Below are 19052 nucleotides of genomic sequence, written 5' to 3' on the forward strand. Positions count from 1 at the left end.
GTTTCTCTCTGACATGGACCTTGCTCCAGTGACCTATGCCTTTGTCGCCTCCAGACTGGCTTGACCACCAAAAGCCCAGTTGCAACAGCAGCTGGTGTCGAATACAGCAATCTGCTCGGGAAGGGAGTGAAGGAATGCATCGGGAGCGCGTGACAGCCGTGCTCTGGGAGATGCATTGGGTGTTGACCGGGTTCGGGGAGGAGTTGAAGATGCTGAGTTTGACCTAGAAAGCTCGGACTTAGAAAGGCCCCAGGCTACAGCTAGCTGAAATATATTTCACTGAAAGCTTTTTTCCAGTGAAAAATGAAGATTCGGCAGCATCAACATGTTTTGTCCAAGGTCAGGCAAGCAGAGAATTAAACCCAAGATTGCAGCCTAGCCATTGGGCTATCTTTCCTCTCTCTGGAGTACTAGTCCCTGCTCGGAGCTCTTGGGGTTAATAATAATGATAATTAACAGTAATAACAAAAATTAAACCCAGACCTAGAACCAGTACCTTGGGCCACCTCAAGGCGAAGGAGAATGGTCGAGTCGTGCGTCTATCCTGCAATGTAAGCCCCAGGCTAGTAGAACTCGAGTTAGCAGACCCTGGGTTTGTTAACATAGGGCTTGAGCGTCTACACTCATTTGTAAGGTTAGGAATTGTGTTACCCTGGGTTCCAACCTGGGGCTCCTGCATCTACACTGCATTATGCGGGCCCAAGTCCAGCCACCCGTATCCCAGACTTGCTAACCACCCTCCCAAAACATGGTCGCTCTAGCCCTTTGTTCATGGTGCCGTGTGGGAAAACTTGACTGTTCACCAAACTTGACTGTCCAGAGGACAAAGAAAATTGGCCTGTGGGATTGTGGGACACTTTTGGCAGACTCCCAGAGCATGAGTCCACTTGGGCTGCGTTTACACTGCAAAGCAATAGGGCTTGAACCCTGGGTCCTGGCTTGACTCAGACTTGGACCTTCTATCCCTGTGGGGCCCAAGGACCTTGGACATGAGCCCTAGGTTGGTGCTATTTGTGTGTAGACAGAAGGGGGGTTAGGCTTGAGCCTGAGTTCGAACCCTGAGCTTACATTCCAGTGTAGACATACTGGGCTCCTGCACCAGGCCTCACTGCCACGCTAACTCTCTGCACCACGCAGGCCTTCTAATTCAGGTCTCTGACTTGAGCTGCATCTACACTGCAAAAGGACTGGGTTTGGACCTGCGGCGCTGTGGGATTTGGCTCTGATCCACCCACTCCCTCCCCCCCAGCTGAATCTTAGGACCTGGGTCCTGAGTGCTCACTGACCTGAGTCAGACTGATTTGTGTGTGGATGGAAGGGGGGCTTGGGCTCAAACCTGATTCAGAGCCTGAGCTTAGTGTGCAGTGTAGACGTACACTGAGGCACGAGCCTAGGACTTGGATGACCGAGGTTCAAGTCTTTGCTCTGACAAAGTCTTTGCTTTGCTTTGCTTTGTTCCCTGTGTGAACTCGGGCATGTTTCTTAGCCTCACTCAGTTCCCCACCTTTACAATGGGGATCACTGCACTTTCCTGCTTCCCAGGGGCATTGTGAGAGGCAATACATTAAAGACGGTGAGCTGCTCAGATGTTACAGAGATGTGGTACAGATAAGTCCCTTAGATAGCAGATAACCCCACTGCTAACCTCCTTGCCATGATGAAAATGAGCCATTTGCTCTAACTCATCTGTTTCCTGTCTCTAAAATTCACCACCTCAAAAAGCGCTTATTCAAAATAGAGCAAGTTCTAATGGTTGATGAGACAATCAGGAGCTGGGTTGTTATTTATTGCGTGGAGTGGAGGTTGGACATGGGTGCTGGGTGAGCCCCCTTTCCCACTTTGGGGAGGCTAGCCCACCTGCCCTGCCCTTTCTACCCAAGGCCCCGCCCCACTTGCAGACAGAGGAGCCCCAAGACCGACCCCCATGGCCAGAGGAGCCCTGTCCTGCCTGTCCCAGTCACGCCTGCTCACCCCCTGCAGGCCACCAGCTGGAGCTGAGTGAGCCCCTGCCGGCTTGTGGGTAGAGGGGGAGGGAGGGTAGGCAGGGCCTCAGGGTGGAATATGGACTTAGCCTGGCCTGGCCTTTGATACCCGCCGCCCATGAGGTTGGACTCAAAATCAGACTCCCCTTAAGGTTGGAAAGAAAATCCTGCTTTACGAAATTGTGAACCAGCATTTTGGACACTCCCTGTTTGAGAAAGGCAAGGGGAGGGAAAAGGGGGATGGCTTTTGCTTTGGAGAGCTGCTGTATTACAGGGACTGTGTTCAGGGCTGTGAGAGCAAACCTCTCTTAAAACTTCATAGAGACTTAGGAAACCTCAGAGATCACTGCAGGCAAATTAGCCCGGAGGCTATGGTCTCTACGTCTGTAGTCACACAGAGCTGAGAAACAGAAATCAAAACATTGTTCCTGCTCTGCTCTTTCCATCTGAGAACCTCAGCTTGCTTTACACAGGGCGGCTAACGTTAGTCCCAGATGAATTAAATGAGGAACAGAGAGTTTCAATGGCTTGTCTGAGTCAGAGGGGGAGGAGACAATAGAACCCAGGCGTCCTGACTCCATCACTCTGATTCTTGTGTTTGTGTTTTACTGTATCTTTTATCTCCATCTCTAACTGCCCTGTCGCTGTAGGATGTAGGCGCTATTTATGTGACCCAAGTTTCGTGGTAAGATCTGCCTGCTGCTTAGTCCTGTTAGAAAACTGAAGTCCACCCTGATGCGGCCTGCACTGCAGAAGCAAATGCAGCCTTCTCTGTCTCTTTCTTTGCCTGCCTGTCCTTTGTGATAGACCGAGGGCTGTTGGGTAGAGCAGAGTAGTCTTCTTGGGATCCAGGGCGTACAGCAGAGTAGTCGAAGGCAGATATACTGGCCACTGGAGAAGCAGTTTTCTGTTCCCTGACTGACCAGAGCAGGGTCTGATCCAGGTTAGGCTAATGAGAAGACCTGACTCCAATTAACCTGCAAAGAGTCAGGTGAGGCTGTTAAGCTAATGTGAACACCTGACTCTAATTAAGGCCCCTCTGATACTATAAAAGGGCTCACTCCAGTCAGGCCAGGGGGAGAACCAGGGAGCCAGAGGAGAGGAAGTGCGGCTGAAGGGCTGGGTAATGAAGACACCCTCAAGCCAGTGGAAAGGGAGCCCTACGGTAAGGGTGAAGAAGGCTTTAAGAGAGAGAAGCGGGAGAGCTTTGTGGAAGTGGCCCAGGGAAATGTAGCAGCTCTGGCGGTGAAAGGTCGGCTGTCAACAGCTGCTGCCACTAGGGTCCCTGGGCCGGAACCCGGAGTAGCGGGTGGGCCTGGGTTCCCCCCAACCTGCCACTACAGAAACACCTCCTGGGAGGGGAAGACAGGCCCCTGTCAGGACAGGAGGCTAAACTGCTCTGGAACAAGCCTGCAGGGACAACAGAGACTGTGGGAAGTTCTCTCACCAACCTGCTTGCTGGCTTATGATGAAAAGGGCTCAGTAGACAGCAACCCTAGTCCTAGAGAGAGAAGGGCTATGTGGAGGGTTGCAGTGAGCCTCTGAAGCTAGCATAAACTGCCTGGAAGCGCGGGACCCACAGGGACAAGGTCGGAGCTCTGCTCAGCGTGAGGCGTGGGCCAGCATTCTCGCCCCGTTTTTGTGCAGAGAGGCCCAGAAGGCCTACTTTGATCTACCCGCCCAGGATACCGCTGACTATTCCTGGCTGAGGGCAGAGATCCTAGCACGATCAGGGGTGATGGCAGCGGTACGGGCCCAGAGGTTCCAGGAGTGGAAATACCAGGAGAACAAACCTCTGAGGTCCCAACTATTCGACCTCATACACCTCACTTGGAAGTGGTTACGGCCCGAGACATGCAGCCCGGAGGAGATTTTGGAGATGTGGGGGAGGGATAGCTCAGTGGTTTGAGCATTGGCCTGCTAAACCCAGGGTTGTGAGTTCAATCCTTGAGGGGGCCATTTAGGGATCTGGGGCAAAAATTGGGGATTGGTCCTGCTTTGAGCAGTGGGTTGGACTAGATGACCTCCTGAGGTCCCTTCCAACTCTGATATTCTATGATTCTATGAGATGGTCTCCCACAGTATTCTTGTCAGCAAGTTAAGGAAGTATGGGCTGGATGAATGCACTATAAGGTGGGTAGAAAGCTGGCTAGATTGTCGGGCTCAACGGGTAGTGATCGATGGCTCCATGTCTAGTTGGCAGCCGGTGTCAAGTGGAGTGCCCCAGGGGTCGGTCCTGGGGCCGGTTTTGCTCAATATCTTCATAAATGATCTGGAGGATGGTGTAGATTGCACACTCAGCAAATTTGCGGATGATACTAAACTGGGAGGAGTGGTAGATACGCTGGAGGGGAGGGATAGGATACAGAAGGACCTAGACAAATTGGAGGATTGGGCCAAAAGAAATCTGATGAGGTTCAATAAGGATAAGTGCAGGGTCCTGCACTTAGGACGGAAGAATCCAATGCACTGCTACAGACTAGGGACCGAATGGCTAGGCAGCAGTTCTGCGGAAAAGGACCTAGGTGTGACAGTGGATGAGAAGCTGGATATGAGTCAGCAGTGTGCCCTTGTTGCCAAGAAGGCCAATGGCATTTTGGGCTGTATAAGTAGGGGCATAGCGAGCAGATCGAGGGACGTGATCGTTCCCCTCTATTCGACATTGGTGAGGCCTCATCTGGAGTACTGTGTCCAGTTTTGGGCCCCACACTACAAGAAGGATGTGGATAAATTGGAGAGATTCCAGCGAAGGGCAACAAAAATGATTAGGGGTCTAGAACACATGACTTATGAGGAGAGGCTGAGGGAGCTGGGATTGTTTAGTCTGCAGAAGAGAAGAATGAGGGGGGATTTGATAGCTGCTTTCAACTACCTGAAAGGGGGTTCCAAAGAGGATGGCTCTAGACTGTTCTCAATGGTAGCAGATGACAGAACGAGGAGTAATGGTCTCAAGTTGCAGTGGGGGAGGTTTATATTGGATATTAGGAAAAACTTTTTCACTAAGAGGGTGGTGAAACACTGGAATGTGTTACCTAGGGAGGTGGTAGAATCTCCTTCCTTAGAGGTTTTTAAGGTCAGGCTTGACAAAGCCCTGGCTGGGATGATTTAACTGGGAATTGGTCCTGCTTTGAGCAGGGGGTTGGACTAGATGACCTTCTGGGGTCCCTTCCAACCCTGATATTCTATGATTCTATGATTCTATGACTTTGGTGATGGATCATTACATGAGGGGACTGCCGCCAGATCTCTGCAAATGGGTATGCCGGAATGATCCATCCACCTATGATGAAATGATCACATTGATGGAGAGATGGATGACAGCCAGGAAATTTACTCAACTACCCAAGGAAGGCCCCTCACGAAGCAAGCACTTGACCCCAACCCCGGAGGGTCAGGCTGCCAAACCCCCAGGGAGTTCTAGGTGGAAGAAGAGGGGGGCTGAAAACCAGCCGGGAACCCAGAAGGAAGGGAAAGGCCTGAGTGGGGGGAGGACCCTGGGACTAAACCCCCTATCACATGAGTGACTAGAAGCAATTATAGGTGTTAACGGGTGCGGGGAGTTGGGGCATAAAGCAGCCCAGTGCCCCAATGTCTTAGAGCCCATGCAGTGTAACCTGGGGGACAGAGCAGACACATGCAGCCTACTCAATCTTGTAGGGGTCACAGTCACCCCCACAAGGCAGGTAAAATGTTGGATGGGGTCAAAACCATGGTACTCAGACTCAGGGAGTGCTATCACCCTAAGTTCGGGTAAACTAGTGAAGCGCAGCCAGTTAATGCAGACTAAGCGTACAGGGGTAACATGTGTCCATGGGAGGGGAGAAGGGCCACATGGAGGGTCGCAGTGAGCCTCTGAGGCTAGCATAAACCTCCTGGAAGCGCGACACCCACAGGGACAAGGTCGGAGCTCTGCCACACTGTGTTAATCTTTCTGAATCTCCCACTCTTTCCCTATGGGCCCAGTTCTCGGAAATAGACACTTTAAGCTGAGGCACCAAATGGAAATTTGGCCAACACACAAGAGTTGGGTTGAAAATCCTCCCATTGTTTGCCTACAGGCAAGTGTGCAGCGGTCACAGGTGAATGATGGAAGCCATGGAAGGACAAACTGATTCTAAGTTTCATGAAGGAAAGATGCCATGGTCATGCCTAGTGAGGCCATCTCCTTACCACAGTCCTTGCATTTCACAGCATCCAAGCATGGTTCTTGCAACTTGGTGCATCCATGCATGGTCCTTCCATCTTGCAGCGTCCATTCATGAATTTGGCTCGGTGTCAATAAAAATCTAGCACTGGGCAACACTGATAGAGTACATGACTAATGGGTGAACTGACAGATCTCAGAAAGTAGTTGTCAAAGGGGAATCATCGTTCAATGGACGTGTTTCTAGGCCTGATGTGGATTCAACCATTTTCATCAACGATCTGGAAGGCAACCTAAAATCCTTGCTGCGACCATTTGTGGAAGACCCAAAGATTGGTGGAACGGTAATTAAATGGCAGCCGAACAGAGCACTCTTGTTAATGTGGTGAGCTGGGCCCATTCAAACAAAATGTGCATCAGAACTGTCAAATGCAAGATCAGACATGTAGGACCAAAGATTGCAGGTCAGACCTACGGAATGGAGGACTGTCTCCAGGAGAGCAGTGACCCAGAAAAGGACTTACGGGTTATAATGGACAAACAGCTGAATGTGATGTCCCAGTGTGATGCTGTGGCCAAAAGGATGATCCTTGGATGTGTAAAGATGGGAGAAGTGAGCAGGAGCTGGGAGGTGATTTTATAGCAGTAGGATTTTATGTTTGTATTTTATATAATTTAGAATGAAGGATAAAGCATAATAATATAGTATGTATTAAATGGATTGGTGTATGATTTGATCATATCCCACCAGCCACCCTTTTTGAAGAGCAGAAAGGAATGGCCTAATGGGCCATCAGCCAGAATCTGTGTCTGGACTGATTTCAAGGCAGAAACAGATCCTCTGAGGGTCACCAATCTGCTGTAGGTTTAGCATTTTAAAATAAGTAAAGGAATGCCAGGATTGTTTCTTTTTTTTTTCTTTTTGCATTGCAATTTGATGTTCCTGTTCAAAATGTTCTGTGTAAATTAATTGTGTTTCGTGAGTGAATGAGGAACGTGTGGGTTAAGAGATAAGTGTGAAGGCCATCGCTGAACCAGATGGTCTAGGGAGGAGCTGGAGACAGACACAAGGGCACCAGGAGGCCTCAACAGTCCCTGTTGAAGCATCAGAGGAGGGCAGATTGACGACTCTAAAGATGAGACAGGCACCTATTAATGGAGACAAGATAGTGGTGATCAAAACCAGCATGGTATAACTCCCTGAGGAACTTGATGTAAAGACTGAGAAGGACAAGTTAAGAAAACAAGCACTTGCCAAACAACAATTTATTACAGCATGACCGTGCAAAACTCATTGGTCCTAATGTAGGAAAAGCACTATATAAACAGGGAGCCTTGCCATGAAACTTTGGGTTCGTCCTGCCAAGACTTTCCCGGAGCATCGTGTCGCGACTGACGGAACCTGGCTCCTCCCTACCAGTGATCAACGTAGCTGGCCACTAGGTCGAGCCGGACTCTGGACTGGTAACTATAACACTGACTGGTGGGACAGTGTGTGTGTGCGGTGTGATTGAATGCATATGCTAATTGTTGTATCTTCAATAAACGCAGCGTATTGCCTTTTCCCCTGAAAAAGATCCTGTGTGCTTCTTATAAGCGTAACATGCCAAAGTCCTCCCGTGCGCAGCAAGGAGACCGCATGGCATTTATTTTAGAATAGGAAGCCCTAAGAGCTGGGAATTTGCCCCAGATGTGTGGGTTTGAAAGGAGAGAGATTGATGCAAAATGTTATAATGAACCAGTGTGTGTGTGTGTAGGGGTGACAGAGGGAGCAGAACTCCTGTGTGTGTGTGTGTGTGTCCTAGGTGGGATCAGATTTCCTGGGTGTTATTGCCCCCCTGCTGGGGGAAATCAACCTGCTTCTGTGTGGGCATGACTGCCCCCTGGTGGTCAGACTCAGACCTTCTGTGTGTGTGCACATCGAGACTTGCTCTGTCTGTGTGTGTATGTGTGTGTTACTGCCCCCTGCTGGGGGTAATCGGACTTACTGTGTGTGTGCATCTCCAGATTTACCCTGTCTATGTTTGTGTTACTGCCCCCTCCTTGGGGACAGGGCTGGCTCTAGGCACCAGCAAAACAAGCAGGTGACCCCGCCGCCCCAGCTCGCCTCCACTCTGCCCGCTCCCCTGAACGCGCTCCCTCTCCCTCGCCTGAGAGGGAGGGGGAGAGAAGCAGAGCGGCAGCCTGTTCAGGGGAGCAGGCGGAGTGGAGGTGAGCTAGGGCAGAGGGTTGCGGGGGGGAGCTGCAGGAAGCAATGTGGGGGGGAAATGTGGCATGCCCGGGGGAGGAGGCGGGGCTGGGGATTTGGGGCAGAGCCAGGGGGGGCTAAAAAAAAGCAGGGGCGGCTAAAATTTTTTTTGCTCGGAGCAGCAAAAATCCTAGAGCTGGCCCTGCTGGGGGAAAATCAGGTCCGCTGTGTATGTATGTGCACATGTCCAGATTTACACTGTGTGTGTGTGTATGTTTGTGTTACTGCCCCCTGCTGGGGGAAAATCAGGTCTGCGGTGTGTGTGCCATCTGGACTTTCTCTGTGTCAGATACTGTCCCCTGTTGGAAGGAAGCAGACCCGGTCTCTGTGTGTGTGTGTGTAGACCCTCTAGTCTAAAGAACAGAATAGGAATCTGCAAAAAAGCGCACCATAGTCCTGTCCACTGCTCATGGCGCTGAGAGATTCTCCTGGCTCCAGGGGTCGGTTCTCCAGTAACAGGCCTCCTTCCCCCAGGGTTGCTGTGACGTTCTGAGCAGCCGGTGGATCAATATAGCCCTGACCGCCAGAGCTTTCTTAGAATAAGTTTTTTTTTTTTTTAAAGGACTCTCAGTCATCAATGTTCCCTTGAATTTTTTCCATCCATGTCCAGAATACATTGTGTTATGTGCACCAAGGCATGGGCGGATGTGCACCACCAGGAGACACAAAAGACCTAGATATAATATTTATATATATCTGAAAAATGACTAGATGGATAATTACTCCAGCCAGGCCAGGTTAGGCATTTTAGAACTCGCTACTCAAAGAATTAAATGTAAGCGTAAGAGAGAAATAAAAATGATGAAATGCACAGAGCAGTCAAAACACCAAAACAGCACCTTGAAAGAATAAAATTACAGAGAATAGAGGTGCGTTGCAGGAAGTACTAAGCAGTAACAACAACAACAACACAAGTGTGTTGGGAGGTGAGCGTGAAAGGGACTCTGTGTGTGTGTGGTTATCAGCTTTCAGGAGGCCCGTGGGCTGCAGGGAGCTGTCTCCTGATGAGTTGGTTGGTTACTGCTCTGGGTGTTCGTGGGTGGGTAAAGAACTCTTCGTAGGGTGACGCTGCTTCTAGTTACGCTTCTCAAATCTGTGCTTTAGCTTAGCTCAGCTCAAGAGCAGTGATGCAAATCTATGGCCATGGAAGCAGACTCAAGAGAGGAAACATACACCAGTACCAGGCCGCCGCAGCACCTGCATATAAAGAGAAAAGGGATGAGAACCGGTGCAAGGTTGGCTTCTGAAACTAAACCTGCAAAGTCCTTAATGGTGTCTAGCTATCCTCAAGTTCTCTCTTTTGTCTGGGCTTGCTGAGGCCACCTGGGCTAAGTCACAAAGTATTTACCCAGGGTGTCATTTAAATGGTCATCAGTAGGTTTCAGAGTGAACACGACATTGGCAAGGAGGACATCATATCTCTTGGGACTATGGGGGCAGGAGACAATATTCTTCCTCTGGCTGATGTTACTTCTTCCCAGAGACTCAGGCCCAGCTCTTATCTTCCCCTAGAGCGGATGCCACATATAGATGCAGGGGAAAGTCCAGGCGGGGTGACCTCGGTTTATTTATGGCTTTCAGCAAATCTCTCACACTGTGTGCGATAGTCCCTGCCCCAGCTGAGATCAGGGCCCTGTTGTGCCAGGTGCTGCACACAGACATGGTGTAAATTGCCCCAGCCTGAACAGATAAAAGAAGGATTCCTCTCCTCACTTTACAGCTGGAGGGAACTGCAGCCTAGAGAGATTAAGTGATTTACCCCAGATCAGAGAAGGTGCCTATAAGAGAGCTGGGCATGACCCAAGTGTCTTCATTACAAAGCCAGCCTTTCTCTCTCCCGACCCCCTCCCTCCCTCCCGAGCCTGCTCCGTTAGCTTTCACTCACCCTTTTGATAAGCGCTGCTTTGGGATGGGCTACTAGAAGAGCCTGGAAAAGACGAGAAGGAGCAGAGGTGTCTCAGGGAGCGTCCGATCACCAGGAGCGATCCCACCGACGAAGACCGAACGACTCCCCAGTCAGGTCATTGGGCTCCCGGCGCGTCTCGGACAGGAGGGGGAGGCTATGGAAGAGCACAGGGTTGCCCTGCCTAGCGCAAGGCATGGCTCGGGGGCTGGTCAGCGCCCGCCGCAGGGGAGAGCGGGGCAGATGGGGCGTTAGATGGGCAGAAAGAATTAAAGGGTTTCATGAGCCGTACGAGCTCTCCGTGTTGCACAGAACGCACAACACAAGCGGAGCGAATACGGCAAGGCCGTGACCGATTGCCACATGGGCTAACAGGGCCTGTGCCCAGGGTCCAATTTGGGGCCCCTGGAAAAACCTCCCTCTGCCATTGAGGCCCCCTGGGGCTGTGATGGGGGCACAGAGCTCCTCAGGTCTTGGGGCCACAGTGTGCGGGGGGGGGGCGGAGATCTGGAAAGGAGTGACCTGGGGGGTGGGGCCTCGGGGAAGGGGCAGAATGGGGCAGGCCTGTGGGTGGAGCAGAGACGGAGTCATGGGGAATAGGGTGGGGCAGTGGGAGGAGCCACGAATTGAAGGGGCGGGATAGGGTGGGGCAGTGGGCAGGGCCACAGGGGAGGGGAGGGATGGGGTGGCCGCAGGTAGAATGGGATGGGACAGTGGGCGGGGGTCACAGGTGGAAGGAGGTGGGGCCGTGGGTGGGGCCACCGTTAGAAGGCGTAGAAGGGGGGCGGGATGGCAGGCTGAAGAGGTAGGAGGGGTGGGGCAGTGGGCGGGGTGGCAAGAGGAAGGGGCAGGATGGGGTGGGGCAGTGGGCGGGGCCGCAGACAGAAGGGGCGGGGCGGGGGAGGGATGGCAGGTGGAAGGGGTGGGACGGGGCCATGGTTCCGGTGTTGGGAGCTCCCCACTTGCTGCAGCCCAGGGCCCCAGGAGACCTTAATCCGTCTCTGAGCAAGGGTGTCCTGACCCATAAAATACAATGGCTGGACACAGTCTGGTATGCAGCTGGGGGCTCATTGGAAGATTTTCATCCCCTAGTTGAAAGGGAAAATTCACCCCCCCCCCCCAGCACCCACCCCAAGGATTAAACTGGGACCCAGAGTCCCACAGGCAGAACTTACCCACCACTGTCAGCGCTACCTGAGCCAGACATTTTCTATTGCTGTCTTGAAATACATAATTCCCACCAGCCCCTTGGCTCACTTTCTCCACCACGAAGGTGCCATGGGAGACCGAGACTTTCTCCTTGAAGTAGCTGCTGAGCTGCGTCGGGCTCCCGTTAACAAAGCTGTAGATGGGATCCCACTTCGAAGTTAACCCATTTTGCTTGCAGAGATCCAGGGTGGTTTCAGATGTGTTAAGTGGGGTGTTTACTAAGCTCCCTTTGGAGACACAGCTGGACGCAAGTGGGCAATCTCCAGGGCCTACACAGAAAAGCAAACACAGAGTTTGGATTGCTTGGGTAAAGCAGAAACAGCCTGTAGGGAGTTGGGGGCAGCAGGAACATAGACAAGAACATGGTATAACAGACAGGGCACTGAACCGGGACTCAGGACTCCTGGGTTCTCTCCCTGGCTCTGGGAGGGGAGTGGGGGCTAGTGGGTTAGAGCAGGGGGGGCTGGGAGTCAGGACTCCTGAGTTCTCTCCCTGGCTCTGGGAGGGGAGTGGGGGCTAGTGGGTTAGAGCAGGGGGGGCTGGGAGTCAGGACTCCTGGGTTCTCTCCCTGGCTCTGGGAGGGGAGTGGGGGCTAGTGGGTTAGAGCAGGGGAGCTGGGAGTCAGGACTCCTGGGTTCTCTCCCTGGCTCTGGGAGGGGAGCGGGATCTAATGGGTTAGAGCAGGGGGGGCTGGGAGTCAGAACTCCTGGGTTCTCTCCCTGGCTCTGGGAGGGGAGTGGGGGCTAGTGGGTTAGAGCAGGGGGGGCTGGGAGTCAGGACTCCTGGGTTCTCTCCCTGGCTCTGGGAGGGGAGTGGGGTCTAGTGGGTTAGAGCAGGGAGGGCTGGGAGTCAGGACTCCTGGGTTCTCTCCCTGGCTCTGGGAGGGGAGCGGGATCTAATGGGTTAGAGCAGGGGGGGCTGGGAGTCAGGACTCCTGGGTTCTCTCCCTGGCTCTGGGAGGGGAGTGGGGGCTAGTGGGTTAGAGCAGGGGGGGCTGGGAGTCAGGACTCCTGGGTTCTCTCCCTGGCTCTGGGAGGGGAGTGGGGGCTAGTGGGTTAGAGCAGGGGGGGCTGGGAGTCAGGACTCCTGGGTTCTCTCCCTGGCTCTGGGAGGGGAGTGGGGGCTAGTGGGTTAGAGCAGGGGGGGCTGGGAGTCAGGACTCCTGGGTTCTCTCCCTGGCTCTGGGAGGGGAGTGGGGGCTAGTGGGTTAGAGCAGGGGGGGCTGGGAGTCAGGACTCCTGGGTTCTCTCCCTGGCTCTGGGAGGGGAGTGGGGGCTAGTGGGTTAGAGCAGGGGGGGCTGGGAGTCAGGACTCCTGGGTTCTCTCCCTGGCTCTGGGAGGGGAGCGGGATCTAATGGGTTAGAGCAGGGGGGGCTGGGAGTCAGGACTCCTGGGCTCTGTGGACTCTAGGTGCTGACTTCGTGGGTGCTCCGGGGTTGAAGCTGCCGCAGTTGATTGGTGGGGCTGCAGATGAGCTGTTCGGCTGAACTGCAGCTGCGGGAGGCACTTCGGGGAAGGCAGAAAGCAGTGAGCGGGGGTCTCGAGGGAGGGGTGGGAGTGGGGGCAGGATGAGGCAGAGTGAGGGCAGGGCCTCAGGGGGAGGGAGCAGAAGGGGTGGAGCAAGGGTAGGCCCTTGGTGGAGGGGGTGGATCAGGGCAGGAAGAGGCAGAGCAAAGGTGGGGCATCAGGGAAAGGCAAAGTGGGAGTCGGGTCTTGGGGCAGAGCAGGGTGGAACACCCCCCGGGGGGGGAGGGAGAGCTCAGTGGTTTGAGCATTGGCCTGCTAAACCCAGGGTTGTGAGTTCAATCCCTGAGGGGGCCATTTAGGGATCTGGGGCAAAAATTGGGGATTGGCCCTGCTTTGAGCAGGGGGTTGGACTAGGTGACCTCCTAAGGTCCCTTCCAACCCTGATAGTCTATGATCATAAAAATCAGTGCCTAGGCTGTGGACTCAAGGGATCAGCGTTGTACCGGGCTTCGTCCTTACTTGGCGCCTTCTCTGGACATCGGATCTCAGAGATGGCACTGTAAATCAGCCCGCTGAGCAGCAAACCCCAGGGGATTGTCATCCGGAAGCGCCCCGGCTGTGCGTCCCTGTGCACGGGAGCCATAGCAGGGGATGAAAGGGCTGGAGTCCTTGAACAGGATAAGCTCAGCCTGTGACAGGAGAACAACAAAAATCCCGATAGAGGTTAGAAGGAGTGCGACAGGCTAGATGGAGAGAGAGACTGAACACAGAAATTGGACGTCTTACCGGAGACATGGAAAGTCAGAGAAAGCAAGCCACGTTACTGGGGATGTTTGCAGGGGAAATGTGTGTCGTAATGCAGATGATAAAGTATCGTTTCTACTTATGGGAGATTGAGTAACTCTAGATTTGTGCCAGGGTAAATAAGATCGGCATCCAGCCCTGATTCAGTTAACTCCACCGGGGTCACTCTGGGTTTACCGGGGGGGGGGGGTCACCGAGTTAAGAATCCAGCACTGACCCCCACTGACTGCCATGGGGTCAGGCTGGGTTCTGTGTTAGGGTTGGTTTAAATGTTTCCATCAAAACTGGCTTTCAAGGGAATATTGGATTTTTATCAGAATGGATTTTTTGCAGTTTGTTTGCCCTAAAAAATGTTGACTTTTAATTCAGAAAAGCAAAATATTTTCAGTTGCCCAAAACCAGATTCCCCCCATATACACATTTTTTTGGATTTTCAACAAAGTCAACATTTTCCATGTTGCGGGGAGGGGGGAGCCACTTCCTGACCAGTTCTAATTTATATCAGTTACAGTCCTGTTTTAAAACTCCCAAGCCATGGTGGGTTTGGACCACCTCCCTGGGGGTGTGAGGCGTCTGAGAAGGAAGTTGGAAAAGAAATCTTTCAGCGGTGTCGTCGCCCTGCCCCGTTCAGTTACAGGCAGAGAAAGCTCCCAGTCCATACTTGAGACATCACAGGGGACTTCCAGTAAAACCAGGGAAGATCAGCTATTCATGAGGCTTTGAGATCTCCTGATGGAAAGCGCTAGGCATGTTTATTGGCATCAGTAACACCTGCTGAGGATCCAGGCACTGGATTTGGGAGCTGCATGTCCTGGCTGCTTGCGCCATCCCATGATCAGAGGTGGAATAAGGTTTCCTGGGGCCCGGGGCTGGAGCAAGTTGCCGGAGGGCGGGGGGTGGAGCCTGGCCCCAGAACCGCGGCCCCACCCCAGCCCTGCCATCTGTGTGGCCCTGCCCCCATTCCATCCCATGCTGTCCCTTCCCCACAGCGCTGCCCCCAGGCCACTCATGGCCCCACCACATTCTTCCCCTTCCCCCGCGGTCCCGCCCCCCACTCGCTCCTTTCTGCCCTGTCCCAACCCCGCTATGGCCCCAGGACTGGCAATCCGCCACTGCCCGTCCTCTGCATTGTTCTTCCACCCTGAGCCTTCCACGACTTCCCACTTCCAGCTCCACACTTCACTACCTCCCAAGTGGTTCCCCCTAAGATCCTTGTCCCACCCTCGTCTTATGCCCCCCCCCCCACAGCTCTGGGGATGGAGGAGAGAAAAGGAGCGTGGGACAGAGAATCAGGGGTCGTTCGGTGACGGGGTCCCTTACCTGTGTTTAGCGCAGATGCCAGCCGTACGTCCAGATCCGGAGAGCTCCCTTGATGTTAACGTTCCTTGTTTGAACAGGGAAGCTGGAAAGGAGCGGCTGCTCGGCTGCAAATATCAACAAATATGGAAGAGGAAACTACTCTTGTGTGACTCTGTACTTTCTCAGTGCTGACGTCAGCCAAGCTGAGAGATTCAGAGATTTCTAAGTCTCAGGAGACTCCTGAGATCATTGGACTTCCTACAATTAATTCCTGTTTGAACTAGAGGAAAAAAAAATCCAATCTTAATCGTAAAATTGCCGGTGGTGGAGAATCCACCCTGACTCCTGGGTAAATGGTTGCGATGGTTAATTACCCTCGCTGTTAAAAATGTACACCGTACTTCCAGTCTGAATTGGTCTAGCTTCAACTTCCAGCCCTTGGATCATGCTAGACCTTTCTGTGCTAGACTGACTGATTGTCAAATATTTGTCCCCCTATATAGGTACTTATAGCCTGGGATCAAGCCACCCCTTACCCTTCTCTTTGTTAACCTCACCTCATCTCGGTGACGTGAACTGGGGAGGAGGTAACTCTCTGCATCCCACTAAATAACAGCGCCTACCAGGAGAAGAGCTCAGACTGGGGGGGATCGATCCCAAAACCACTATCCTTAGAGCAGGAGGTTGGTGCGGTGAGGGGGGATGTGCCTTTATGGGCTGAGCTTCCCAGACAGAAGCACTTGTTGCTATCAGGGTGGAGAAACTTTGTACCCCACTCGTCTTAGCAAATGTTAGTAGGAGACCATTTGAAAAAAAAAAAAACAAGTGGGAATCTCTAGAGTTATGCAACAATAGAAACAGATCTGATGTATCTGCCAAGCTGGGAGCTACCATTCCCGTCAGCTCCTCCCTCCTGACCTATGACCCTCCAGAACAGCCTAAGCACTCCATCAGTACAGAAGGGAGATGAAGGAGGCACCAAACAGTTCAGAAATATATTAATTACTTGGGATGGAGTTTAAGAACAAAATGGGGGAACCGGATGGGAACGCCGAGCAGAGAACCCTAGACAATTCCTGCTGCTTTCCAAAGCCACATCTATGGATGCTGCTCAGAGGAGCTCTGTCTGTATGTTTGCGGGGACCACCGTCACAGAGAGTGCCCCATGAATTCCCACTGCTCTTTCCTGGCCTGTTTGAAACCCAAGATAGTGGGAGGAGCCCACCAGAGCTCAAGGCCCGCCCCTTTTGATGGGGTGGGGCTACAGGCCATAGGCGATGACTGTTTGTGTGGGACAAAGAGAAAAGAGAAGTAAAAACTGGAATGGGAGAGTTCAAAACTAGGCACTGGACAATGAGTGCCGAGCAAAGTATCCTGGACACAGCACCTATTGCCCTGTGGAGTCCAAGGAGTCAGCAAGTCCCACCCAGAGTTCAAAAGGGAAATCTTAGAGAATGCAAAAGGCCCAGCTGTTTAGATACCAGGGCCAGGACGTAGAGGTGGGTGGGCGTTTCCCTTGGAGGTGGGCGTTTGCAGGCTTCCCGGTGCTGGTGAGAAGGAGAAGTGGATTGGAGGGGGCGAGCAGGTGGGCTGCAAGCCAAACCCAGGACAGAGGCTGCTGACAAAAGAGAAAGAGGAAAAAGAAAGGGCTGGGTCAAGAAGGGGCTAAAATTATTCTGATTGCGTGTTTGACCGTTTGGATTTGTACTCCAGAAAGGATGGGCTTTTTGTCAGGTAGGCCTTGTCTACACTTGAAAATGTACTGAAATAACTACTCTAGAATAGTGATTCTGGACTGGCTGATTTGATAGCATCCCCTGGGCAGCAGGTTTTATTCTGGAGCAAGAGTGTCTACATGGGGGGTTTATGCCAAAATAGCTATTCTGGAATACTATGTGGGTAAACTTCCAAGGGCAGACAAGCCCTTAGCAAGAGGCTTACGGCCTAAAAGTGCTGGGACCTGATAGACCCATCTCAAGGGAAACTGAGGCAATGGGTAGGCCTGAAGCCAGCTGGGGGAAGGTCCCTCTTCCAGTTTCCTTAAAGGAAAGTGGGAGTAAATAATATATGGGTAGCAACTCAGGAGATCTGGCTCCTATTCCTGGCTCTGCCATGGGCCTGCTGGGTGACTGTGGGCAAGTCACCGTCCACACTCTCTGCGTCAGTTTCCCCTCTGGGGATAACGATACTGATTTCCGTTGTAAAGCACTTTGAGATGTACTGATGAAAAGGCTAGATATGAGCGAGAGATTATTATTATTGTTATCGTGCTAAGGAAAAATTTCATTTAATCCACAGCCTGAGGATGTGAACATGAAATTAACTAGGCCACGGTCATTCATAACGACTGCTGTCAGGCACTCACCCCGAACAATCACCCAAATAAATCAACAATTAGAAGCCGTCGGATTGTGAAAGTAAGAGTCACAAGCTCAAAATAAAATACACAGTCAATGACAGCAAAGCACAGCACAGGAATTAGTCACTGGGATGCGTTAGGTTATAACCTGAAAGCAAAAAGTGAGTCATCATAATTAGGTCACAATATTGATCAAAAAGAGCAGGAACACGTAGGTGCTGGGGTTAGGAGCTGAAACTGCTTTGAACTTGCTGTTTGAGGTCGATCGCAAATTGGAAGGTATTTTCAACGGGACTTAGGGATTTGCACCTGCAATTCCTATTGATTTTGTTAATCCAAATCCTCCCCCAGATGGCTTTGAACCTCTCTGCTAAAATCTCTCTGGATGTAACCACAATGAATGAAGAGAGCAACAGCGGCCGACGGACCAGCTGCTGCTAAGAGCACTTGCAAATATTTCCTACTTTGATCCTGAAAAAACAACAACCCATGGGTGAAATTCTGGTCTCATTGACATCAGCAGCAAAACTCCCATCATCTTGGATTTCTTGAGTGTGTAGAGAGCATAGGACAGTGTTTAATATGTTTGATTGAACTGGGGAAGGCTTCTTCTTGGTTGAGGCTTAGAGGGGAAGGCTTTTAAACTACTGGCCCTTGATGTGATCTGCTGCATTTCAACAGCACCAAAAAATTGCTCTTCAGATGAATGATTTTGGTAAACCTTTTGGATAAGAGATTTCCACCAACGATGACTTAGCACCATCCAGACAGACGGTGATGCCGTGTGAGGTAGGGAGAGATCACCCCAAAACAGCCATCAGTTTGTTTATTTATAGATTCCATGGTCAGAAAGGACCATTATGTCCCAAGATTCTCCTCCTAGTCCCACCAGTGCCCCCAGCAAATCTAATAACAAAAGGGAAAAATAATCTGAACAAAACTAGATCTACTGCTATAAACAGATACAGCGAAGGGAAGCAAAGAGAAGCGATTGACCAAATCCAGCCTTTGACCTGAATTCAGCTTGTTACCTTGCACCAGTTGAATTCCAGCTGCGTGTGGATCAGCTTGTATCCGTGTCTTCCGTCCTTCAGACCCCTTTGTCGGCTGGAGATCCCATATACTCCAGTGGCTTGTCCAGCCTCTGTATCCTTGACTGATCTGAATGTTACTGCAAACCAGAGCTTGAGAACCACTCGTATTAGTGACTCAGAGGGAAAATGAAACTGGTTTTTTTCCCCTTCTCTTCATGAGATACCTGGTTAGAATCATAGAATCATAGAATATCAGGGTTGGAAGGGACATCAGGAGGTCATCTAGTCCAACCCCCTGCTCAAAGCAGGACCGATCCCCAGTTAAATCATCCCAGCCAGGGCTTTGTCAAGCCTGACCTTAAAAACTTCTAAGGAAGGAGATTCTACCACCTCCCTAGGTAATGCATTCCACCACCCTCCTAGTGAAAAAGTTTTTCCTAATATCCAACCTAAACCTCCCCCACTGCAACTTAAGACCATTACTCCTTGTCCTGTCATCTTCTACCACTGAGAACAGTCTAGAACCATCCTCTTTGGAACCCCCTTTCAGGTAGTTAAAAGCAGCTATCAAATCCCCCCTCATTCTTCTCTTCCGCAGACTAA

At 51.8% G+C, this 19052-nt stretch overlaps 1 protein-coding gene across 1 annotated transcript; it reads right to left on the reverse strand.

The window, feature by feature from the left end:
* Positions 1-7377: 7377 nt before the first annotated feature.
* LOC311530491 (uncharacterized protein) lies at positions 7378-15189 on the reverse strand. The gene is made up of 5 exons (XM_084647157.1): positions 15078-15189; positions 13473-13642; positions 11453-11755; positions 10260-10301; positions 7378-9571 (listed from the first exon to the last, which is right to left on the reverse strand). The coding sequence occupies exons 2-5, from the start codon at positions 13594-13596 to the stop codon at positions 9510-9512; spliced, it is 531 nt and encodes a 176-aa protein (XP_084503283.1). The 5' UTR covers positions 13597-13642; positions 15078-15189; the 3' UTR covers positions 7378-9509.
* Positions 15190-19052: the final 3863 nt, after the last annotated feature.

This window comes from Lepidochelys olivacea (genome assembly GCF_965140295.1).
Source record: "Lepidochelys olivacea isolate rLepOli2 genome assembly, chromosome: 14".
NCBI classification, from domain to species: domain Eukaryota; kingdom Metazoa; phylum Chordata; order Testudines; family Cheloniidae; genus Lepidochelys; species Lepidochelys olivacea.

Bases quoted from the DNA above. Each gene is read 5' to 3' on its own strand.
- LOC311530491 (XM_084647157.1), bottom strand. From the start codon at position 13,596: ATGGCTCCCGTGCACAGGGACGCACAGCCGGGGCGCTTCCGGATGACA. The intron at 11,756-13,472 runs GTAAGGACGAAG...TTTTCTGTGTAG, and splicing joins ATGTCCAGAGAAGGCGCCAA to GCCCTGGAGATTGCCCACTT. The intron at 10,302-11,452 runs GTAAGTTCTGCC...CGTCTTTTCCAG, and splicing joins GGTAGCGCTGACAGTGGTGG to GCTCTTCTAGTAGCCCATCC.